This window comes from Asterias rubens, chromosome 17, assembly GCF_902459465.1.
Source record: "Asterias rubens chromosome 17, eAstRub1.3, whole genome shotgun sequence".
NCBI lineage: Eukaryota > Metazoa > Echinodermata > Asteroidea > Forcipulatida > Asteriidae > Asterias > Asterias rubens.
In genome coordinates, this window is record NC_047078.1 from 5,629,965 (window position 1) to 5,656,159 (window position 26,195).

At 37.9% G+C, this 26,195-nt stretch overlaps 1 protein-coding gene across 2 annotated transcripts; it reads right to left on the bottom strand.

Annotated features, from left to right (window-relative positions):
• Positions 1 to 8,429: 8,429 nt before the first annotated feature.
• LOC117301870 (glucuronokinase 1-like) lies at positions 8,430 to 26,101 on the bottom strand. Of its 2 annotated transcripts, XM_033785865.1 has the most exons (19): positions 25,930 to 26,101; positions 24,940 to 25,046; positions 24,189 to 24,233; positions 22,757 to 22,843; positions 21,015 to 21,081; positions 20,026 to 20,097; positions 18,997 to 19,085; positions 18,404 to 18,560; positions 17,644 to 17,816; positions 16,547 to 16,652; positions 16,033 to 16,181; positions 14,969 to 15,029; positions 14,078 to 14,152; positions 13,338 to 13,430; positions 12,749 to 12,923; positions 12,198 to 12,255; positions 11,275 to 11,407; positions 10,657 to 10,728; positions 8,430 to 9,690 (listed from the first exon to the last, which is right to left on the bottom strand). In XM_033785865.1, the coding sequence occupies exons 1-19, from the start codon at positions 25,984 to 25,986 to the stop codon at positions 9,520 to 9,522; spliced, it is 1,947 nt and encodes a 648-aa protein (XP_033641756.1). In that variant the 5' UTR covers positions 25,987 to 26,101; the 3' UTR covers positions 8,430 to 9,519. The 2 variants fall into 2 exon arrangements, with proteins under 2 accessions (XP_033641756.1, XP_033641757.1); XM_033785866.1 differs by lacking the exon at positions 24,189 to 24,233.
• Between the last annotated feature and the right edge of the window lie 94 nt (positions 26,102 to 26,195).

The following is a 26,195-nucleotide window of genomic DNA, read 5'->3' on the forward strand; positions in this document are numbered from 1 at the left end:
GGCAGCTTGATTGAGTCTCAAGGTTGCCACCCGCCTGGCCTTAGGGAATGGTAGACGGGTAGACTGCTGGTAGTAGACACCACAATAATCACGTTGGGCTTGCACCAGCCTTGACTTGCTTTTGACTGTGAATGAATTGAATCCATCCCTCCCAGAAGTCACCTTGATCATGCCTTGATTTAAAGGGCCGTCGACTCTGAATACGTTTGGTCATAATGACTCTGAAAATTAATTGCGGTAAAAACTTATAGGGCCTATAGGCCTACCCGTATGAATTGTACAGCGTATAGCTTTGGATACTTAAAAATACAATCATGGAGGTAGAAATAACCCATTTGAGAAATGTTTCACTTCGGAGTACTGCGGTTATTTTGAGAAAACTATCACATAGTCTCCCAATATTTGATTATAAGAAGCGTTACCGCGGTAACGCTACAGATAAAACTCTAAATAGAATATTTGTCTTCACCTCCGTGCGGAGTAAAATGTGTTCTACCCACATAAATCGTTATCTATTCCCCTCCAAAAAAAAGAAAAACAAACAAACAGAGCAGATTTTTGATGGACTTGGATTCGGGAGGAGATCATCTTCATTGTATTCTTGAAAACACGGCATTTGTAAGGCGTGGCCTTTTCTGCAAACCATTCCAAGGCGCCGGTCCAGGTCAATACAAAGGAATCTTAGATGTGTTCAAAAGGCCTGAGGTGTTTTAAGGGAGTTTGGAAGTGAGAAATGTCATGTGTATCTCTAAGACTTTGAGGCAGAGAGTTCCAGAGACAGGGGGCAAGATTAGAGAAGGCTCTATCATCACAAGAGGCAAGACGACCCGGAGAGCACAACGCGGCTCATTGGGAAATATCCATTACAGCAATCGTAGTTATATAGTTCCATGGTACGTGACAAATGTACAGAATCCCGTAAGTTTACAACGCACCTGTCTTGGCAAAAGTGTTTCGACACGTACGCCTGACATGTCAACCAATTAGCAGGGGTCTTGTTTTCATTTACTCGATTCTGAAGCTGACCGATCGCTAGAGGAATTGGGACTTTGGTTCCATCCTTAATATTCAAATTTAAGTCATCAATATTTCTCAATGAGAGGACGGCTAACGGAAACATGATTTCCTAAGAGTAGTGCTCTTAACTATTAGCAAGTTTTTAAGAATTATCGCCAAAACTCCGAAAGCGTGTCCACGCAGGAAGAATAATCACTGTAGACTATTAATACACAATCTGAAAAGCGTTACCGCGGTAGCGCTTCTTAATTCACATTCTGGGGGATAAGAGTACATTTTTACACAACCGCAGTACTTGGAAGAGAATGTTTCTACCTCCATAGTTTCTCAAAATGCTTTCACTGCGTAGTAATGGTAGTCTTCTATCCAACCGTTTTGACTGCCGTCAATTTTAACAGTGATTACCATACCTTCCCTTGAACTGCTTACGTCGGTGAAGACCATCATAATATATGCAGGCTGTGTGATACTAAATTTCGGAAAACTTCCCGCCATTATACAACTTGTCGATAATAATACTTGGCACGTTAGAAACAATCAGCTGAGTCATGCAATCACCCAATAACCATGCAAAACAATCCCACCTATGCTACTAGAGCAATGCTTCAACCCACACTCATCGGCCAACTGTGTAAAAGGTATACACACGTAACTCGTTACTCATGGCGTGATGAGGGGCCAATTTAGCAACGTGGCACACTGTTCGTCATCAATATTTACAAAATGATATGTAGAGTGATATTGTAAACAATGGTTTTATGTTTGATATACAAGTTTGAAAGCTGTCGCCAAAAAGATGTGTCTTTCGCGAGCCTGTTAGGGACTTTTCGTTTTCAACGACGGATGGTTCTGCGACGGTAAAGATGACATTTGGCGTCATCTGCGCATGCGTCGGCTTTGAGGACGGTCGTCCCTCAATTTCTACGACAGTACTTGGGATGAATCTTCGTTGTGCTGAAAACGACAACGTTTAGCTGAACAACCGTCGCAGAACCATCCGTCGCCGAAAACGAAAATTCCCTATTATAAGAATACTATAAACATTGTAACACAATTATTTTGACAACTTTATTATCAAAAACAAAAAACTTAAACAAGATTAAACTTTCACAGTTAGTTTTCCTTGTGATTGATTACTTAAACATTAAAAAGAAGAGACAATTTTTGTTAATAAAAACAAAATCATGTCCAAGCATTATATCAATTTTTATTTTAAAAAACGCAGCCAAAGGTTGATGTATGTAGTGAAAATAATCTGTACACATTTTTATGCAAAGACCCTGATGCAAGACCAGCATGTAGTTTCAGTTTTTATATATAGGTCCATGGTTTAGCCATAATGTGTGTTCATTATTCACGTTATCTAGTCATGGTAACAATTTTATTCTAGATGATCTCGAAAGTTCCACACACGATGTATTGCAAATCTTCCCCCTGCGGTCGTACGACTGTACTGTGCGTGCATGTGTCCAGTTGTTTTAAGATGCGGTTTTTAATTAACTAATAGTTATCAACCAACAGTACTTTAGTAATTAGTCATACTCATGCAGCTTGTTTCTGTACGTTGATACCAAAGACCACAATAATTAGTATGAAGCTCGACATTAAAACCTAACTTGAGACTGTGATAACTTGGGACAGTCTCAAATCCTCAGCAATCCAGCTGCCAAGAAAGGATTCTCAGGAGGGGGCGGTAGGCTGATGTAAATGCTTATCAACCAATAGTACTTGGTGGAGTGACATGAAGATTGGTCTAAACTGGCTTAAGAGCAAAATATTGGCATATCCTTTGTTTTTGGAACAGTTTGATTGTTTTAATCCCAAGCATAGATATTAACAATAAAACGAGTTACAGTTCTCACACATATAGGGTAAAAAACAAAATTAATATTGTGTATCCCCTATGACAATTTAATGTCATTCTATTTAATCGCTGCAGTACTTGCTGCTAAAACAGGATTCGAACTCTAGCTATAACGGCAATCTCGGTGGTGTAGTAATACTGTAAGACATTTCTCTAGAAATACAGGTCGTTGGTTCGAATCCCACCCGAGTAATATAATATGCCAGTAAATTTCCACAGAACTCTGGAAAGTATACCGAGTACCACAGTTCTTACACACATCATTGTTAGGGATAGGCCTAAAACCAAAAGAATTAATTCGAAGACTCATTTCAAAAGCTGCTGCTTCCGACAGAGTGTATTGCTTTTATTAATTTAAAGGGAAAGTACACTCTTGGTAGTTGTCAAAGACCAGTCTTCCCACTTGGTGTATCTCAACATATGCATAAAATAACAAGCCTGTGAAAATTAATTGAGCTCAATTGGTCATCGGAGTTGGGAGAAAATGATGAAAGAAAAAGCACCCTTGTTGGACGAATTTGTGTGCTTTCAGATAGGAAAAAAAGACTTCTAAGCTAAGAAGTCTTTTTTTATTTCAGTGAGAAATTACCTCTATTTCAAAATCTATGCTACTTCAGAGGGAGCCGTTTCTCACACTGTTTTATACTATCAACAGCTCTCCAATGCTCGTTACCAAGTCAGTTTGTGAAATTGGGCACAGGTTGCTGGAATTTTCTGGAACCATGAAACGAATGATGAAATTGCAAAGCCTGTTTGGTCATTCCCCCAAACTGTGCAAAAAGAGTTCCGCCACAATGATCGATGGCACACAAGCGGTAGGTCTATAATACCTGCTAAGAATTAATGAGCTAATTAAATGCAGATGTAGCGGTCATCTATTTTGTTTTTACATGAATTTAATTAATCTTTGATAAATTGTATCTTGCTAACGACAAGACAGCATTATAGATAGTTACTGATGGTCTTATCAAATACTGATTATTACAAAACAAATTTTATAGATTTGACCTGTTCTCAAAATGTTTTATGGTTACTAGTAGGGGTACAAATAATCAGTTGGTAAAAACTATATAATTTGTTGTTTCCAAAATAAAAATATTATGTTTTAGTTTACGTATTTATACAGTATTCGTAATTTTCCATCATCCGACATTTCACTTCTATAAAGACACTGGACACTATTGGTAATTGTCAAAGACGTCTTCTCACTTAATTGGTGGATCTCAACATAAACTATGCATAAAATAACAAACCTGTGTAACGTTTAACTCAATTGGTCGTCGAAGTTGCGAGATAATAATGAAAGAAAAGACACCCCTGTCACACGAAGTTGTGTGCTGTTAGATCGAGACCTCAAAATTCTAATTGAGGTCTCGAAATCAAATTCGTGGAAAATTACTTCTTTATTGAAATCTACTTCACTTCAGAGGGAGCCGTTTCTCACAGTGTTTTGTACTATCAACCTCTCCCCATTACCCGTTACCAAGTAAGGTTTTATACTAATAATTACTTTGAGTAATTACCAATATAGTGTCCACTGCCTTTAATTGGCCTCTTAAAAATTATGTCTACAATATAATATTTTGAGGGCCTACGAAATATTTATCCCCATTTAGAGGAGTGCACCCATAAGGTTGGCTCAATGCTTTCAGGAAACAAAGAGACTGGGAACATTATATCTAGTCTCTGACTGGTGAAGCCCCAGTTTCGCAATGTTTGATCTGTTATGGGGGAATCTCCCTATACGCGATTAAGAACGGTGCTTTTATGATAAGTGTTTACTTCATAGCAATAACGATGGCTAGATTGCGATATGGTCCAAACATATGGCATGGAAAGTAAAATACCCCAAACCATGCAATATTTCTCACAAGGTATATCTTGCGAAATAACAGGCAAGTATTTTAACACAATTTGAATCGTTTTCAGGGGAACTATATACAGTATAGTACCCGAAACATGTATTTTTGTTCAAATCTTTCCGTTTGAACTAAACAAATGAAACAATTAGTAGTTAAAATGTGTTAATATTAAACAGAAGTAATGACCTTTTTTAATATGAACATGGTTTAAATCATTTTCAGGTGCTGAAATAGCATTGCTGCATATTTATACCGAAACTATAGTGGGCCTATTTTGGTTTAATTTTATCTTTCCGGAAATTGCCTAACATAATCAGCGAAACCTAATCAGTGAAACCTAAGCAGTTCAACTTTACCACAAACATAATCTTTTAATGACTTTCTTATGAACATTTTTTTAATCTTTTCAGGGAAGCTAATAAATAGTCCTGAGTTTAGGCTGAAACCAGTATTTTTGTTGATAATTAATATTTTCGTCTGGAAATTGCCGAAAATAATCAACGAAACATAATAAATGAAACCTAATCAGTTGAACTTCATCATTCATCAAAAGAATTATTAGCATAAAACTTGGTAACTTGTAATTGTGAGAGGTGAGAAACGGCTCCCTCTGAAGTAACGTAGTTTTCGAAAAAGAAGTAAACTTTCCACGGATAGGATTTTCGAGACCTCAGATTTAGAATTAATTTAGGTCTCGAAATCAAGCATCGGAAAGCACACAACTTCGTGTGACAAGGGATTTTTTTCTTTCACTATTATCTTGCAACTTCCACGACCGGTTGAGCCCAAATTTTCACAGGTTTGTTTTTTGATGCATATTGAGATACACCAAGTGAGAAGACTGGTGTTTGACAATTACCAAAGGTGTCCAGTGTCTTTAATGACTTAGTTTCTTGTGAACATTCACGGTTTCAATAAAAACTAATAAACAATATTGTCGTAGGCTGAAACAATATTAATTTGTGTTGTTCAAAGCTTTCCGTCTGGAAATGGCAGAATATAATCAGCGAAACATAATCAGTGACTCAGTTGAACTTTATCAATGAAACATGTTATTTTAATGACTTTCTTGAAAAAATGTGTGAATCGTTTTCGGTGGACTTAATAAATAGCTGTTTAACTAGGCGAAAACCTTTTTATTTACTTTTTTATTTTATTATAAATCTTTCCAGAAATTACTGACGAAACATAAACAATGAAACTTAATCAATATTAAATATAATTTTTTCAATGACTTTCTTATGTGATCCGTTTAGCTCGTGTGCATGGCTGATTATGAAATTCAACACCCCACGGTCCTTGCCAACACTGAATTTAATCACGATTTAATTAATTTCAAATTGTCAGCGATCATCATAGTAAATGCATAACAAATTAATAAGCTTACTGTGGTAACGTGAAGAAAGGTGGGAAATACGTAGTACCTTATTTCCAATGAAGCAATACTTTTCGTGTTGAGGAAACTGAAGAAATGAAACATCGTCAAACCAGAATTTGACTGTCTCACAATCAAAAAATTATTTTAATTTCTAAGTAGAATAAGGAACTTTGCATGGTGAAAGTATGAAACTAAGGTAGGTTTGCAGTAACACCATCTATTTTTTTAGTATTGTTTGTTCTGAAAAATAATGTAAATTTCCTTTTGTGTACATTATTCTCAAAACGATCGTCAATACGATTCGGGTAGAGAGAAAGAAGTTGTTCAAGATTTCACCCAACTGTGTAAAGAGCAATCGGTCACTACAACGACCCGAGAAACAATTTTTTTTAAGGCAATAGCCACATTAGGGTTATAAAAATACAATGACGTCATTAGTCAAGAGAGGGCGCTGTAACCATGAACCCTTTCTAAAAGTGCTGCACAGACATCAACCATGGAGCATGCATAGTAAAAAAAAACATTAAAAAAAAAAACATTTTAATCTTACAATTTTTATTCCTGAGGGGAAATTAAAGTACTTTCATTTTTTTTAGGGATGTAATCTTCAGACAAAGGAAACTGTTGAATTTGTAGATGTCCTCATAAAAATAAATATTTATTTGGAAGCTTCAAGAGCTATAAGTTCTACCTCAAATCAATGGCATGAATTATGATATCATTTCATTATATTATTTTGTTAAAGATACTTTTGTTAGTAATTCATGATTTTGGGCAAAATTATTTATACAAAAAGTAATCATCTGGAAGCTCTGTCGAGGTGTTATAAATTTCCAGATTTATTTATAGAAAAACATAATTGATGATGAAAAAAAAATGTAAATTACCAAAAAATGCTTGCAAAGTATCCTTTCTCTGTCATCTGTGGCACAGGTCACAAATATAAACCACATGAAATAACCACCTACTCATATCTTCCTGAGTTAAATGTTATTTTGACATCCGAAATAAAGTGTTCAATGAAATCCTACTCTTCGCCAAAATTCAATTTCAGTGTTTTAAACTTTTAAAAACCTACTGTAGAAATTCCTGAGGTATATGCGAAAAAAGGGTTGTAATAAAATTGCTGGCAAGTGTGACTTGGGCATGAATTGACACCACTCCATATTTTGGAATCCCTCGTAAGCAAAACTAAATTGGCAATTGAATTATGTACCTAGTTAGTTTTCAAAGTTTCTTGAATACGAGTATTATTGCCGTTATAACGACACCAGAGATACAGGTAGCTAGACAGTGAGTTTGATGGAAACCTTCAATGTGAATGCAGAGCAAAACTAAATTAGCAATTAAATTTATAGTCTGACTTATTGTCAAAGTTGCTTGAATATGATTATAATTGTAGTATGACACTAAATCCATTCTGAAAGATACAGGTAGCTAGGCAGTTGCAAGTTCAGGAATCATTCATTGTGGGTGAAGAGCTGAACTAAATTGGCAATTTATTTAATAGTTTGACTTATTTTCCAAGTTTTCGTGAATATGAAAACCATGACATGTCACCAAATCCATATGACAATGAAGTTATTAAAGGAACACGTTGCCTTGGATCGGACGAGTTGGTCTATAAAAAGCGTTTGAAACCGTTTGTTATGAAATGCATATGGTTAGAAAGATGTTTTAAAAGTAGAATATAATGATCCACACAAGTATCACTCAAAATTGCACGGTTTTCATTTTTCTAACACGGTTGGCCATTTATGGGAGTCGAAAATTTGACTCCCAAAAATGGCCGACCGTGTTAGTCGACGAGGTAAAAAGAAAACCACGCAAATTCAAGGCGTATTTGTGTAGATCATTGTATTCTACTTTTACAACATCTTTCTAACCATATCGATTTTATAACAAACGGTTACAGAACGCTTTTCAAAGACCAAATGACCGATCCAAGGCAACGTGTTCCTTTAATAACTTAATTTTCACAGTATCTTGGAGATGATCCCATTGCCATTAAAAGCCATTGGACACTTTCGGAACAGAAAAAAAAATAAAAGTTTTTACAAATAACTTACAGGGTTTACAGAAAAGGTAATGGTGAAAGACTTCTCTTGAAATATTATTCCATGAAACCCTTTACTTTTTGAGAAAACATTAAAACAATATAAATTCTTGATATCGAGAATTACAGATTTATTTAAATACATGTATGACACAACAAAACGTGCGGAAACAAGGGTGGGTTTTCCCATTATTTTCTCCCGACTGCAATGACCGATTGAGCCTAAATTTTCATAGGTTTGTTATTTTATATTACAAGTTGTGATACACGAAGTGTGGGCCGTGGATAATACTGTTTATTGAGAGTGTCCAATGGCTTTAATATGACACCAAATCCAATTTTGAAGAGCTGCAGGTACATGTAGCTGGCTAGACAGTGAATTTTTGAATCCTTCGTTGTGGCTGAGCAAAACTAAATTGGCAATTAAATTATTAATTTGAACCATGATTACTCTTAACAAATGAATATCATTTCCCCTGAATACAGAGATGTATACAAAAAATGCATTTCCACATAATGACTATTACATATCAAATATATTAAGTTATAGATATAAAAAAATGACGACAACTGGAAAAGAATGACAGAATTGGTCAGATATAATTTACGATCTGGTCTCGGTGGTCAGCCTTAATTATTTTCACTAAGCATACTGTACTGTAAAATGCCATTATAGTACAAAAATACAAAAACGCAAAATTCTACTGTGTCTTAATTTGACAGAGCTGTTTTTATGATGAAGTTGGTGTTTTATTGGTTTGCAGTAACACCATGTGTATCTATAAAATATGTTCTTTTCAGAATTTGTCTTGCTTTATATTCTACTACAGCAGAGTAGATTTTCGGAATTCGAAACGTCTCAGTTCTTTTAAGAACTGTCCTGCTCATATAACTACTACCTAGACGGAATGTAGGAAATCAGCCGAGACTACTTACTTTTGCTAAGTGGATCGAGGGGACTTCTTGTTACTAACTTCATTACAGCGGAGTGAGTTCTTGATTGGTTTCAACATTTCGACTAGCTTGCTCTAGTCAATCGTCATCGTCGGAATAGGAGGTTGATGTGCGTGGGGGTAAATTCTCACCGTCCGCTCCCAGCGCAATGGAGAAGTTCAGTATTGTGTGACACTCAAGTAGGACCATGGCATATGGTTTTTAAAAGGGCAGGGTTTTGATGATGTAATGACACTGTCCCAAATTACGTCAAATTTTCACAGGCTTGTTATTTTGTGTGTGTGTTGGGATACACCAAGTCAAGTGAGAAGACTGGTCTTTGACAAAAATACCAAAGGTGTCCAGTGTCTTTTAACCAAACTTGGAGTTCCAGAGCATGAGCATGATGTTATGAAGTGCTCTCATTGTTTCTGTGATCATTCGTCTCATCATCTTGATCTGCCGACGAGATCTCTTCATCGGTGCTGGACCCTCGGGACAAACAATCAGGCATCGTTTGCCTCGGGATGATTTCACAAAAGACAAAGCCTTCTTCTTGGAATGCAGCTTTTAAGAGAGGCTGAAAAGAAAAATTCATAAAATATATTGTTAAGATTGTGAAAAATACTTTTTACGAGTACAAAAGTTGCTCCAGACTCCATGTCACTTGTTATGCTAGTATGTATTGGGCTACAAAAGGTTCCATTCATAAAAAGGCACTACATGTGCCACTTCATCCCATCGCATCTGGAACTCTCTACCACTTAATCTTCGATCTTGTGTTTGTACCGCAAAATTCAAGTCTCCTCTCAAAACTTATCTTATGTCACAGGTTTTCAATGACTAATTTTGTTGTGTCTGGTTTTTTTTGTGTTGTGTTTTGTTTTTGTTTTGTTTTTTGGTTTTACTGCGCCTTGAACACCCAGCAGGGTGGATATGTGCGCATTACAAGTCTTATTATTATTATTATTACTATTATCCCACAACATGCAATAGCACAAGGGCGGACCTACTAATTTATGTGCCTTTTTCATGCCATCTTTATCACAGTTTTTCATAGCCCAAACAATCAGAAATCAGACTTCAGAAGAAAAAGCTGTGCTCAAATATTATGTTAGGACAGTGAGAGATACTTCCATAAAGACCATAATGTATAAGGTATATTTATTCTGAACCAGTCTTCTCACTTGGTGTATCTCAACATATGCACAAAGTAACAAACCTGTGAAAATTTGAACTCAATTGGTTGATGAAGTTGCGAGATAGTAATGGAAGAAAAAACACCCTTGTCACACAAAGTTGTGTGCTTTCAGATGCTTGAATTCGAGACCTCAAAATGTAATTCTGAGGTCTCGAAATCAAATTCAAATATTTTAGGGAGAAATAACTTCTTGAAAACGACGTTACTTCAGAGGGAGCCGTTTCTCACAATGTCTTATACTATTAACATCTCTCCATTGATCGCTAAAAAGTAAGTTTTTATGCTAACAATTATTTTGAGTAATTAGCATCCAGTGCATTTAATACTTTACTCATTTTATCTTACCAGTTTTGCAGGGTCAAGGCAAATGCCTATAACAGCTCCACCACTTCCTGAAAACTTTGCCGATGAACCGAACTACAAATCCAAATTGAAAAAAATATATCAATCATAAAAATGGATGATAAACTTTGAATTTATAGTATTTTGAAGTGGAAAACATGTCTCTGATTTCTACCTGTCATCCCCTTGCTGCATAATGGCAATATTATGGTAAAGCTACAAATCATGGCTTCCCAACATTGGAAGCCCCTGTGTCAACCCACCACTCCCTGGTAATTCTACCAGCGTTTCTCTCATGGTCCCCAGCACCCCGACCTCTCGTTCGATCTCTCACTGTGTCTCTAAGAGTCACCCTTCTAGCTAGCTCTATATCACTCGTAAATTGCAATCCCCCCCCCCCCCACAAACCCTCACCAAAACTGGGGAACACCCCCTCATTGCCCCGACCCGGCCTCCCTACTTGGTTTATCTTAAGCCTGGTTCATACTTCCGGCAAATGCAAATGCGATTTGAATGTTGATGTCACAAATTCTCAACAGTTGAGCAGTTGTGCTGCCATGTGCCGTCCAAATTCGTTTTTGCATTCGCATTCGCAGGAAGAATGAACCAGTCTTTAGTCACCTTTCGAGCCAGCTCTATCATCTGGAGATTCTCATCTCCAAGAACTTTGTCTCCGTAAAGATGTCGCCTCAGGTCAAAGTTCGCATTCATGAGGTCACAAAGTCTTGGGATGTCGTGTCCCTCCAAAGCCTCTCTGCGAGAAATACAAAATTTGATAAACTGTATAGGGAGGGAATAATCTAGGATTTGAGGCATTGCATGGTGAGGTATCAATATATATTTGGTTTGCGGTAACACCATGTGTGTATCTACTTGCCAGGTAGAGTTTGTTCTTAGAGAAACTGTCTTGCTTAATTCGTTTACCACGGAGTAGATTGTTCGGGTGTTCGGGAGACTTCTCAGTTCTGAGAAGAACTGTCCTGCTTATTATTTATTACCTGGGCGGATGGTATAGAAATAGGCTGGGACTACTACTTTAGCTTATAGGATCGTAATTAACTGTACTACCGCGGAGTCAGTTCTTGGGTTGGTCTCAACGTTTTGACTAGCTTGCTCAAGTCATCGTCAGGAGGGAATAATCGTTTGGTAATCACTCCAAAGAGTAATGAACATAAAAAGTTACTTGGTAAAGAGCACTCGAGAGCAGTTGATAAAACACTGTTAAAACAACACCTTTTCAAGTAATGTATGAGTTTAAGAGAATTAGGTATTTTTTTAAGAAAAGTTTTAGGCTTGAAGCCTTTCTCAGGCATCTGAAATACACAATTCTATGCAACACAGGGTGTTTATTTTCTTGCAACTTTGATGATGACCAATGGAGCCAAAATTTGTACAGGTTTGTTATGTCTTAGTTGGGATACACCTAGTGAGGATTAATGGTCTTTGACAATTTACCAAAAGTACAACAAATCGAGGAGTATGTGAACAATTTTAAAGGAACACTTTAAAACTGTTTGATACTAGACAAGTTTTCAAATACTGACCTCGCTTGATCGGTAAGCTCAGCAAACTTCTGCATTCCAGCAACTACTTCAGCATCACCTGCCATTTACAATAGAAAAAGAGTCAAGATTTGTATGCAGGGCTCAAATTTGGGTAGTCTTGGTGCAAGACGTTTCTCGTTTTCCATCCGCGCACAGCACGGCCAACTCACCAACAGTGCCTGCTCAACTGTGAAAACAAAATCAAGTCTGCATGACTTGTCCACTCTGAGTTTATGCAGGCCCGACACTAGACTTGATTCAAGTCCCATCCTCGTGTGAGAGGTCCCTAAGCATATCACGCCAATTTACTATGAAACAACCCAAACAATGATTGGGATTTGAGTCAAGTCTAGCCCGACACTAAAACTACTGGCCTCGTGCTTGTGGTCCAATGTAAAAGTGAGCCCTGGATGCATTTTTGAGACCCCCCTCCCCCCTCCCCCACTCCCCCCTCCCCCCACTCCCCCCTCCCCCCACTCCCCCCTCAAGATCGCCCACCAATAAAAACTAAGGTAGAAAAACTTAAACATAAAGATGATGACAACACTTACCGCTGTCAAATCGTTGTCTGATGTTACTGTGGATCTTTCCCGAGTCGCTAGGGTTACGTATGTACGCAAGCCAAAGGGGTGGAACTAAATCAAAATCTATTCTTTGATAATCGCCATGACCTTTTGACCCCATAATTGCCTTGGAGAAATTCATGAAAACAAGACCTTCATAAACCTGAAACAGAAGGTTAGAAAAGAAAACTAAGTCACTTTATTCAGTATAACTACTTTTGTTTTCTTCTTAGATTCAAATATTTGAGTGAGAAATTACCTCTTTCTCAAAAACTTTGTTACTTCAGAGGAAATCGTTTCCCAGATCGATTACACTATCAGCAGCTCCCCGTTGCTTGTTACCGAGTAAGCTTCATCATCATGATGTCGGTTTTAAGGCCATTGTCCAGTCAGTTTTGGGTTGGCCTGCTTTCTCCTTATGGCTCTCCTCCACTTGGCCCTGTCCGTCGTGTCCTAAATTGCATGTCTTTCCACACTGAGCTCTACCATGTCTTGCGCGGTCGCCCAAGTAAGATTATATGCTAATACATATTTTGAGAAATTAACAAACGTGTCCGCCTTTAACATAACCAAATACCTGTATAACTCTGTCCTGTAGACCAGCGTTTATGAACAGTTCATCAACCTCAACATTCAAAATAAATTGAGGCTGCAATGGACGAGGAAGGTCCTGCAAAAACAATAAAGATTTGTGTTTATTTTAGTAGATTTGTTAACAATTTAAACAAGAGTTGTTTACAATGTAAACAAGAGTTGTTTACAATGTTAACAAGAGTTGTTTACAATGTAAACAAGAGTTGTTTACAATGTAAACAAGAGTTGTTTACAATGTAAACAAGAGTTGTTTACAATGTAAACAAGAGTTGTTTACAATGTAAACAAGAGTTGTTTACAATGTAAACAAGAGTTGTTTACAATGTAAACAAGAGTTGTTTACAATGTAAACAAGAGTTGTTTACAATGTCAACAAGAGTTGTTTACAATGTTAACAAGAGTTGGTTACATTTAGACAATGTGAACACAATTTGTTTACAAAATTTACAAACTTTGTTTATATAATGTGAACAAGACTTGTTTACAATTGTTAATGATATAATTTTTTTTATGTTTTATTTTGCTTTGCTGTTGTCTAATTTTTCAAGATGTGTAAAACAGATAACTATACAACAACACAAACTTATTTAACACTTTGAAATGTTCAAGCTTTATATTTTAAACTAAATTAAGTTCTCTAAAGTAATGCAATAAATGTTAGTTTTAACCATTTTTATCTCTTTCTAATTTTAAAGATTGTTTGTTGTTGACTTCTCTACTTACACTGTCAGTTAAATCAAAAAAGTGCATCAGACATTTGAGCGTTGCCGTGACGATAGCACTGCTTCCTGCAAGCCCCTAATTTATCATAAAAAGGAACAAACTTTTGTAAAAACTTAAACTGTAACAGTCATTCACAAAAAAAATAATCCCTGACGGTGATCCCCCGGCTGCCACTTCACAGGTTGAATCGTAAACGTGGGTGTGATCCCTGGCTATACAGCTATTTACAGTTATATGTGTATGGTTTCTGACTGCACCCCAAAACAATTGTCAAAAAGGGAGACCCAACAAAGGGCTAGATACAGTTGATAGAGGGCCGGAGGTCGATGGTTCAAATCTCGCTCTAGTCAATTTGTCTTTGTTCAACCCAAAATCGGTTTAGAAAAATTACCCAGTCAGTTTCCCTTGTGGTTATTCTTTCATAAAAAAAAAAAGTATTTTTTTTGTTTACCCATACACCGATGTGTGTAAGCACTGTATACTCAGTACTTTCCCGAGTCCTGTGAAAAAATATCACAGGCAAATTACTCGGGTGGGTTTCGAACCCACGACCCTTGCAATTCTAGAGCAGTGTCTTACCAACTGGACTACCGAGGTTGCCCGGTAGCTAGAGGCAGTTCAAATCCTATGTTTTGGCAGCGGGTACCGCAACGATATAATAGATGTTAAATTTGCATCGGGGATAAAGAATATTAATTTTGGTTTTTTACCCATACACCGATGTGTGTTAGCACTGTATACTCAGTACTTTCCCGAGTCCTGTGAAAAAATATCACAGGCATGTTACTCGGGTGGGATTCGAACCCACGACCCTTGCAATTCTAGAGCAGTGTCTTACCAACTAGACTACCGAGGTTGCCCGGTAGCTCGAGGAAGTTCGATATAACTTACAACTTGTCTTGGAATATTGGTGTCATACTTCAAGGTGAAGTTTCTCTTTGGTAATGCAATGCTGTAATATAAAAATAAAAATAAAATTTACATTTTGATTGTGTCTAGTGGCCGAGAAGGTTAAGAGTAACGGACTAGAGCTATGATGTTTCTGATCAGCAGAGTGTGGGTCCGAGTACCGGTCGTGGCACTCAAGCAAAATAGTTGCGTTAAGCTTTCCATGTCCTTGGATTTGTAGTGGCCGCAAAAGAAACTATAGCTCTTAGCTTGGAAGAGTAACAACGGTGTTTCTGGTTCACATAATATGCACCCTTGTTTACAGGTTTCCTAAGGCTTGTGAGCTACAGTGATTAAGTTAACTTATATGGCATCCTTTGTTTCTGATCAGAAGAGTGTGTGTTCAAGTCCGATTTGTGGCACTTGAACAAGAAAGTTTACCATAATTTCTCTGTTAGGATGGGACATTAAGCCATTGGTCCTGTGGTTCTAGGATTGGTCGTGCACATAAAAGAACCTAGAACACTGGAAGAGTAGAGCTTATATAACCCTGGATCCTGACCCTCTGGTTCATATATTTATCACCCTTGTGTTTAAGGGCCCAATTTCATACGGCTGTTTTCCCTGGAATATTTCTCTAGGGTTTTCCTGCTACATCTAAAACTGAAACTTCCTTCCTTATCTTCCTTCCTTGGCTAGTATAGTGATTAAAGACACTGGACACTATCGGTAATTGTCAAAGACCAATCTTCTCACTTGGTTTATCTCAACATATGCATAAAATAATAAACATGTGAAAATTTGAGCTCAATCGGTCGTCGAAGTCGCGAGATAATAATGAAAGAAAAACACCCTTTTCACACGAAATCTGTGCTTACAGATGATTAATTCAGAGGCAGCCGTTTTTCCTACAATGTTTTATACTATCAACCTCTCCCCATTACTCTTAATCAAGTAAGGTTTTATGATAGTATTAATTTTGAGTAATTACCAAAATTGTCCATGCCTTTAAGTGTTTTCTTCCTCTGAGAATCAATAAATAAATATATGAATAAATAAATACCTACCCCTGCTCAGTGCAGTATTGGTAGAACTTTTTACACGTAGCCTGGAGAAGCCTCAGCCCACCTAGGTATCCTTCCTTTCTGCTTATACCATGCAGATCGCCCAGGCTACCAAACTCTGTTGGGTCGTTCAGGGGGTGCGGGACTAACATCTGTGAGAAGCGAAAACAGTTGTTAGTAAAGCAGATCAATCAATCAATAAAACATCAATCAATCATCAAACAATCAATCAATCAATCAATCAATCAATCAATCAATCAATCAATTAATCAAACAAACTTTTTGTGATCATGGGGTTGATGTTGCGTCACTATTAAAGACTAAAGACTAAAAACTAAAAAGGTGTTTCGGTTTTGAATTCAAAAGGGGTTGGTGTTTTTGAGATACACGGAAATCCGGAGCGAATATGTCCACCCAGGAAGAACATTCCCTAATGGGAATGCAAAATCTGAGAAACGTTACTCACAAAATGGTACTGGTCTGCATAATAGATCTTATAACTTTCTGACTTTCTTACCAATTTCTGACTTTCTTTGATGGTTACTTCCGCCCAGAAGTTGGCCACTGACAGAGAAATTGTTTTACCATGGAAACCGTCCGATGGATTCCCCACCAATCCAACTCTTAAACAACAAAACAAAAGAACATTATTAAATTGGTTGCCTACAAAAAAAAACTCTACAGAAAGTTTCATTTGTTATCACGCGAGCTTAATTCTTTCAGGTATCTGTGAAAATGTTCAAGAAAGAATACAAATTAATATGAAATTATCAAACAATTAAAATATTGTGATCAAACTGATAACAGTGTCTTTCCTCGCCTTCTGCCTCTAGGCCCTGGTTCGATTCCACCAGTGGGACAGGAATTTCAGTCACTGCCTGACTGCGAGGGTTTTCCGTTGAATATTTCCCTGTGGTTTTCCTCTCATATCTAAAAATTAAATTGTCTTTCTTGTCTTCTTTCCCTTGTGTTATTGGCTAGTGCAGTGATTAAAGGAACACGTTGCCTTGGATCAGTCGAGTTGGTCTTTGAAAAGCATCTGTAACCGTTTGTTAAAAAATGCATATGGTTGGAAAGATGTTAAGTAAAATACAATGATCCACACAAACGGCTTGAAATTGCACGGTTTTCCTTTTACCTTGTCGACTAACACGGTCGGCCATTAAAGGGAGTCAAATTTTTTACTCCCATAAATGGCCGACCACGCAATTTCGCGGCAAATTTGTTTGGATCATTGTATTCTACTTTTAAAACATCTTTCTAACCATATGGTTATAACAAACGGTTGCAATGCTTTTTATAGACCAACTCGTCCGATCCAAGGCAATGTGTCCATTTAAGTTCGCTTTACTTAAAAATGCATTCACTGGTGATGTGGGCAGCTGTTTGGAGGGCAGCTCCACACAGGCTGGACTTGCAATCAAGACCATTCGGACCATGTTTGCCCGGAATCGACCATGACCAATACAGCATCTGTGTTAGTCGTCAACATGCTGCTCTGCGCAGGTGAAATCCGAGGTGATGAAGTACTTCTAGAATTTCTTGTACGAGAGAACGTAAAAAAAAAAAACTTTTGACGTGATTCGGTCATAAATATTGTTCCTTAGGTCTTACCTAGCATATGCTTCGGAAGTGTATGGTTCTTTAGCTCGTTGCTGAAGCTGTTTATCGGAGAAATATTCCAGCCACTTCTCATATTCTTGGAGACCAATTTGTCCTATGAGTTGAAATCCTGTGGGGAGCTTCATCCCATACACCTCAACATTGGAGTCATTAACCAGCCATTCCTGAGAAAGAATTGAAAAATTGTCCTGCTCATTTAGCCTTCGAGAGAGACTCTCCTTTGGTCAAAACGGCAGGCCATTAACAATTTTGTGCAATTATACCACAGGTCCTTTAAGTTGGTAAGCAGCCCGCAACAGCTAATCATATTTTCTCAATCTTCCTAGAAAAACCACCTTTTGGCTCTTTCCCTGCCTTTCTGTCGACCCCGGTTTGAATTAGCACCTCAGACCACAGCCTTGCATGTGGATTAGGTTTTCCAGTCATTTCTACCTGATTGCATGGGCTTTCCCATTTTGGTTTTCCTCCAAATGTAGGCCCAGCACTTCCTGATAGCTGCAGAAAAGCAAACTCACTTGAATCATACAAAAAACAATTGCGGAAGACCCCCTTTTGTGTTGACAATGATTTTTTATTTTTGTTTGCCTTTTTTGTTTTAGATTTCTTGATCTGTGTTGGATACATCCTAGCACTTTGCCACCTCTAGAAAGGGCGCTTAATAAATGCCAGCTTATTATTATAATAAACTAAATGTTCATCTCAATAATTAATTAAGTGAGATTTAGAACACTAGTTTCTACAATAATCTTACCATGTACATGCCAAAGTTTCTTTCTTGTACATCAGGATGAGCAGTTAAGTACGCTGTAATCGTTGGCAAAGTTTGTTTACGGAAACAGTAGAAGACTACACTTGCTGATCTAGACAGGGTCTCACCAACAGCTGGCTTCTCTATGAAACGGGTAATTCTTTTAAAGAAGAAACAAACATTTAAGATGAGGTATCGATTGGTAATCACTACAAAAATAAATGGCAATAGAAACTTAAACGAACACATTGCCTTGGGTACGACGAGTTGGTCTTTGAAAAGCGTTTGAAACTGTTTGTTATGAAATCCATATGGTTAGAAAGATATTTTAAAAGTAGAATATAATGACCCACACAAGTATCACTCAAAAATTGCACGGTTTTCCTTTTACGTCACGAACTAACACGGTCGGCCATTTTATGGAGAACAATTTTTGACTCATGTAAACTACATTTCCAGTATGTAAACTACATTTCAAGTATAGTACAATCACCTGTTTGTTAACGGACACACATCAACAATTCCGCGACAATTCCGCGACTCATGTAAACTACATTTCCAGTATGTAAACTACATTTCAAGTATAGTACAATCACCTGTTTGTTAACGGACACACATCAACAATTCCGCGACTTTGTGAAAGCTCAGTTGGTTCCATCTCATAATAAATAGCCAGCTCACCTTTCTGTGAAGAATCATCACAACGCATTATTCAATTTATAGCTTTTCTAAAATCTTAAACAGAGGAAACTTTTGGGCGTTAACCAGTACTGGAGTAAAATCTTATTTTGAGAATACAAGAAACACCCATAACAAAGTCACCAACTACAAAGTCACCCCCCCCCCCCTCACATTCAAACCCACCCCCACTCAAGTCACCCCTGGCAAAGATGCCCCTACTTTATTCACTGCTTTATTAGGGTTGTTGAATGGTTATTTACTTTATAGTTAGTTTGTTTTTTAATTAAAGTAGTAGTTTTTACAGTTTCAGAAAATGATTGTATTTGAGTCGGCCCCACTTTAATAACGGACCGGGTCTTCACGCTAACGCTCGTGGGGGACGGAGCGCCGCTGGCCCCCACGAGCCACCTCTCCGACGAGTGCCTCCTGCTCTGCACTTTGCCGTGCACCCAGAACACCGTCTTTCCACCAAGTCGGGGCCCCGTGCCGGGCCCCCACTGCAGCCGGGCGAGAGCCCCGCATGTGACTTTGGGGTCACTTTGTAGTGGGAGGCTTTGCTAGGGAAGAGTTGATTGCCATCCAAAATTGAGTGGGTTATTCCTCGAACTCGACTGGTCAGTTATGGGGACAGGGCTTACTCCAACATAGCACCAAGACTCTGGAACTCACTTCCGGATTACCTCAGACAAATACACAACATCACTCTCTTCCAGCAGAAACTCAAAACACACTTATTCTTGCTTGCTTTCCAACATCTTGACAAAACTTGACCGGCGCCTTTGAATGTTTCTCCTTTTCAGTAAAGTGCGCCTTATAAATGCTGTAGTTTATTATTATTATTGTAAACTGGACAAAAAACAGAATTAACAGAGTTGATTGACTAGTTCTAAGCTTCATCAAAAAAAATGTCTGTTGGAAAAATGTGAATCTTGTAGAGCATTTACCTTTCTTTTAAAGTAGTCGACAACTTGCGTGATGTCAAAGTTATGGTCTTGGAATAGCATATCACCTGCAACCTGTAAATATTGAAAAAGAAACAAATGAAATTAAAGGGAAGGTATTTTGTTTTACCTTTGGTAGTTTTCTCACCAGTACTCTCACTTGGTGTACCCCAGCATATGCATAAAATATCTGTGAAAATTTTTGACTCGATCATTTGGTCATCGAAGTTGCAGGAGAAAAATGAAAGAAAAAACACCCTTGTTGCAAACATTGTGTGATTTCAGGGGCCTAAAAAAGGCTTCAGGTCTGAAGTATTTTAGTACTTTGAGTGAGAAGTTACATCTTTCTAAAAAACTATGTTACTTCAGAGGGAGCAGTCTCACAATGTTTTATACTAAGGACATTGATACCAAGTAAGTTTTTATGCTAACAACTATTTTATTAGTAATTAACATTAGTGTCCATTTCCTTTAAAGGAATAGGTCTCATACTTTTAAATAATTACCAACGGTGTTCCCTGCTTTAAAAACTTAGGGCTTTATGAGTCAGGCATGCAACTTTTCCTCGGATCAGCTGATTTCCCCTTTTTTATCGAAAAATACTGTACAGAATCATGACATTTTGTAATTTCCTCTTTTTTAAAGATGCTATGTCAGATTTTTTGCCCCAAACATTACAAAAAAATATTTTTTTGAGTGAATGGTATTTCAAAGAGTATCACCCGCTCTAACGAAAAAAAGTTTAACTTTTACTTTTAATGGTCAGGAACCATGACAAAAATTGAAAACGTTTCTTATAAAACACATCAGAATTGGTCACGTGATATATTGTTGGGATCCCGACAAAAACTAAGTTGGAGCACTTTATTTCACTGCTACTAATAATTGGCGGACTGGGGTCAAATCGGCCCAAAATTTGACAAAAAAGTGAAGTTACATGTGAGTGGATAAATTATTTTGGATGTTTGGATCTGACTACATCTTTAACTTACCACAAGAACATCATCATTGATTCTTTTGTTCCTTAGCACCAGGTCAAAATCTCCAACTGAACCAAGCCTGAAAAAATGGTTTTCAACATCAAATGAGAACACATTGGGTTTTTCCACAAAATAGTCTTGCCTAATTTCATTGCAAAGCTAAATGTTTAGAATGAACCATAGCGTGTGTTCACCACATTTATTATTTTTTTTATTTTTATTAGCACCAGGTCAAAATCTCCAACTGAACCAAGCCTGAAAAAATGGTTTTCAACATCAAATGAGAACACATTGGGTTTTTCCACAAATAATCTTGCCTAATTTCATTGCAAAGCTAAATGTTTAGATGAACCATGGCGTGTGTTCACCACATTTATTATTATTATTTTTTTTTATTATGAGAGATCACCTAACATCACATTCACAAGGTCTGGACAACCACTTCAAATTGAGGGCTACACTTAGGGTTATGGACCCAAATCAACTGTCGGTAAGGGCACTTTGAAACCTACTCCTGGAGCTGAAACAAAGTTATTCCCTTCACAACTTAGGTATGTTTCCAGAGAGATCATAACAACAATATTAAAAAGACTTGACTTCAACTAATAAAATGTTGGTTGGTCGGGTTGACATACAGGTATCTTTCCTCGCCTTCCACCTCTAAGACCGCTGTTCAAATCACGCCGGGGGCACTACATGGATTGGGTTTTCAGAACCTTAATGACAGCGTGGGTTTCCCTGGTTTACCTCTCTTGGGTTTTCCTCCCCCACCTAAAACTGCAAAATTCTTACATGTCTTCTCTCCATTGGGTCCCTGGCTAGTGCAATGATTAAAGGGAAGGTACACGTTTGGTAATTGTCAAGGACCTGTCTTCTCACTTGGTGTATCCCATCATAAGCACAAAATAACAAGCCTGTGAAAATTTGGGCTCAATCGGTCATCGAAGTTGCGAGAAAATGATGAAAGAAAAAAACACCCTTGTTGGACGAATTTTGTGTTTCAGATAGGAATAAAAGACTTCTAGCTAGAAGTCTTTAATTATTTTAGTGAGAAATTACATCTTCCTCAAAAACTACGTTGTTTCAGAGGGAGTTGTTTCCCACAATGTTTTACACTATCAACAGCTCTCCAATGCTTGTTACCAAGTCAGTTTTTAAGTTAATATTTGTTTTGAGTAATTACCAAACGTGAACCTTCCCTTTAAGTGCACTTTCCTGAGAGTCTGTGGCTTCACCACCAGAATCAATTAAATGAAATTAAATAAATGTAGGGGTGTAATGTAGAAGAAGCTGATGCCTGGGGTGCGTTCCACTCGCGCAAACGTTGCCAACAGTTGCGCACGTTCGCCAACAATTTCAAGTGGAACGAGTTGTTCGCCGCCACCATTGGCGAACGTTGGCAACTTTAGGCGAACATACTTCGGAGGTGTTGGCGAGTGATTTTTAAAATGGCGGACAAGCATACGGTATTATTTCTTTGTCACAAACATAATTACATTGTATTTTTGGTGGATGATAATGCAGATTTGGAATAACAAAGTTAATTAGTTGATGTAATGATGTCAAAAAGAGGACTATTGCAGCAAAAACGAAGTTAAAAAAAAACCTACGTATGGTGCGTGCCATCTTCATTTCAGGGTGCCGCCATATTGACATCGCGTATACGCACCAATCGTTCAAACGATAAAAAAACGTTTGCGCGAACAGTTGCGAGTCGTTTGCGCGAGTGGAACGCACCCCTGCTAAGTACTGACCTGTTTCCCTGTATAGTAGAACCATCGTTAATGATATTATCAACTGGGAAACCATGGGCTGTTGCCCAACGCTCATAATACTTATATCTAATGCAAAATAAAAACACAAGTAAAGTTTATTTCAATGAAGTTCAGCATAAAAAAAAAAGTAATTTGGGTTGAACAAAGAACAAGTTGAGTGGGACTTGAACAAGTGACCTTAGGATTAATATCCTGGTGCTGTACCACTGAGTTAACTAGCCCTTTGTTGGCAGTCTCCCAATTGTGTCAATATCTTTGTTCGGACAGGGGTGGGGGTGCCAGTCAAAAGCTTTACCACCTATAACTGCCAGGGATCATACCAAAGTTTACGATAAAACCTGGAGGTCGCAGGTTTAAGTCAGGCTCTTTATTAAATTTTCCTTTGATCAATCCGATCAGTTTTCTTTCAGTTTATTACTTTTTTATTAAATTGCAACATTACATTTTGTTTATGGAAAGGTTTGCGGTAACACCATGTAATGACTATCTCTAATGAGTTGGGGTGGTTCTGAAAAGAACCATTGGTTTCAACTTGACGTTTCGATCAGTAGGCTCTGATCGTCTTCTGGAGAAAGCTTTCTGAAAAGAACCGTTGGTTTCAACTCGACGTTTCGATCAGTAGGCTCTGATCGTCTTCTGGAGAAAGCTTTCTGAAAAGAACCATTGGTTTCAACTCGACGTTTCGATCAGTAGGCTCTGATCGTCTTCTGGAGAAAGCTTTCTGAAAAGAACCATTGGTTTCAACTCAACGTTTCGATCAGTAGGCTCTGATCGTCTTCTGGAGAAAGCTTTCTCCAGATTCTCCAGAAGACGATCAGAGCATATACTGAACGAAACGTCCAGTTGGAACCAACGGTTCTTTTCAGAACCACCCCAACTCATTAGAGATAGTCATTACATGGTGTTACCTCAAACCTTTCCATATCGTATTTCCACCATGCAAAGTTTCAAATCCTACTTATTACTTTTATTGCCCTTTGATGAGACAATATTGATATTATGAGAAGTTTCCCGAACAATCCCAAAAATCTACTCTGCGGTAATAGATTATAGCAAGACAGTTCTCTAAAGAACCTGGCAAGTAGATACACACAAATAGTATTGATATTGTCATTAATGGACAAATATTTGAAGCTTTGCAAAGAACTAAAAGCGCCACTTTCACCTCCCTCAAAAAGACCGATCCACTAAGCTCCGCCCCATTGCGTATTGACCAATCACAACGCAACGAAGGTCCGACAAATAAGGTCCGACATGCGTGCGCGTATCTTGACGCGCGCGGCAGAGTTGTGCAGAAAGACATTGGAGAGCGCCACGTGTTCTTGCTCACACGTGCGTCGTGGGCGGAGCCTACTGGATCGATCTATTGCTATTCCAGAAAGGCAAACTCCAGCTCTTTAACTCTACTTACTTGTCTGCATTGGTGACAAGGTAAACATCACTGAAAACTTGCCGCCTGCAAAAGAAATGGATACAAACCAACCAGTCACAAAACTGAATAGCATGTTATGAATCTTAGAATTTATATTGCTCTTTTTAGGTACACCATAGCTGCAACAATTGTAACTGAATGTTTCTGGCCTCCACACATACTCAGTTGCAATCTCCCAAGGAGATAAAAACTTTCAGATGCGATCCCAAGATTGGAAATTTTTTTACAGTTGCAATCGTTGCAGCTTTTGGGAGGGCAAACAGGCTTGGTGTCTCAGTTGTAATAAGACCTATATCTCAACCCAGCAATCCCATGTAATACTAGATCATCAGATCATCCCAGGTAGGATACAGTCATTCTCAAACTCATTTTTCCCAAGAACTGTCATCCGGTGGAACTCACTCTCCGGCAACATCATCACCTCTCCTTCAGTTGAGGTATTCAGGGGAGTGGTAGCAGCAATGAGTTTTTGTTTACTTGCACCTTGTACAAACGCACCCCTGCATCGCTCATGGACAAGTAGTCCCTCGGCTTTACATCCTGTCTTATGGACCCTTCCGAGTATTCAAGTAGAAGTAGAAGTAGAAGTAAGTGCAAGACTCTTAAACTATTGGAGTACCACAAACTACACCTTAACTTACTCCTAGAACTATGAGGTTCATTCCTCAATCGTCTCCACGTTCATGGAGATAGCAGAACAAACTTAATTATTCTAGAAATAGTAACTTACGTGTTGATGGCATCCCACCAGAAGTCTAAGATCTTCTTTCCTCCGATTCCTGGCAACAATGACTTTGGAACTCCTTCCAGACTGGAATAATGTCCAAAGGCATTGTTCTGTCAAACGAAAAATTGTATAAAAAAAATGATGTTTACAGGGAAGGTTCACGTTCGTAATCACACTTGAAATGAATGGCAATAAAAAACTGACTTGGTTATAGAAAAGCTTTGGAAAAGTTTCCGTATGGCGCCACCACTTTTTCATTTGAAATAAAATAATATAGTATCTAATTTACCTGATTGATATATCCCTTTTTGTAAAAATGAGTGAAAAAGTGGTGGCGCCATACGGAAAGTTATCCAAAGCTTTCGATAGTTTAAAAGCATTTTGAGAATCACTTCTCTTTCAAGTAATGTGGTTATGAAAAAATATATCAGTTTTTAATTTTACCCCCCCCCCCAAAATTTGAGTCTGAGAATTGCTTTTGTGGCTGAGTGTTGTGAGCGGTGTGAGGGGTGTGAGGGGGCAACTTGCTAGGGGGGGGGGGGACCTTGTAGTGGGCGACTGCTGGGCTGGGGGGGAGGGGGGCCGAGTTGACTGGTTTCCTATCAAATAAGGTAATGCCACAATGTAGTAAATAATTATAAAATTTGCTTCCTACCTGCAATATATAGTATATATGCGATATTGTTTTAATGTTTTCTCAAAAAGTAAAAAGCATTTCATTGAATAATATTTCAAGAGAAGTCTTTCACCGAAAGTGTTATGGCTTTAATATTATAAAAAAAAATAATAATATTAATCAATATATGGATCATATGGAGGTAGAAATACTCGTAGTCAACCATCCATTGGATCCAGACCTTGAGAGTACACATGCTAGAAGTGAAGGAAAATTAATTCATATAACAATTTATTAATCAAATCAATTTATTAATAATCAAATTTAAATAAATAAGACTCAGATAAAATAAATAAAAGAAATTAAAAACAAAACACCTTTATTTCATTTTCCAGAACACGCCCATGTCCAGCCACCAGGATTACACAAATCATGATCCCTAGTTGTCCCTTCTCTCCAAACCAAAGTTGAACTTTTGTTAAAAACAAATCACAAAACAAAAGCAGTGGGCCGCCGTGCCTCCCCTCCCCCACATACACACCACATGCATTGAACAGTGGTGTGTACGACTACGAGAGATAAACATTAGTGACCTTTGACCTTAAAAGGTGAACAAACTTTCCGACCAACAGTAGACTGGCAA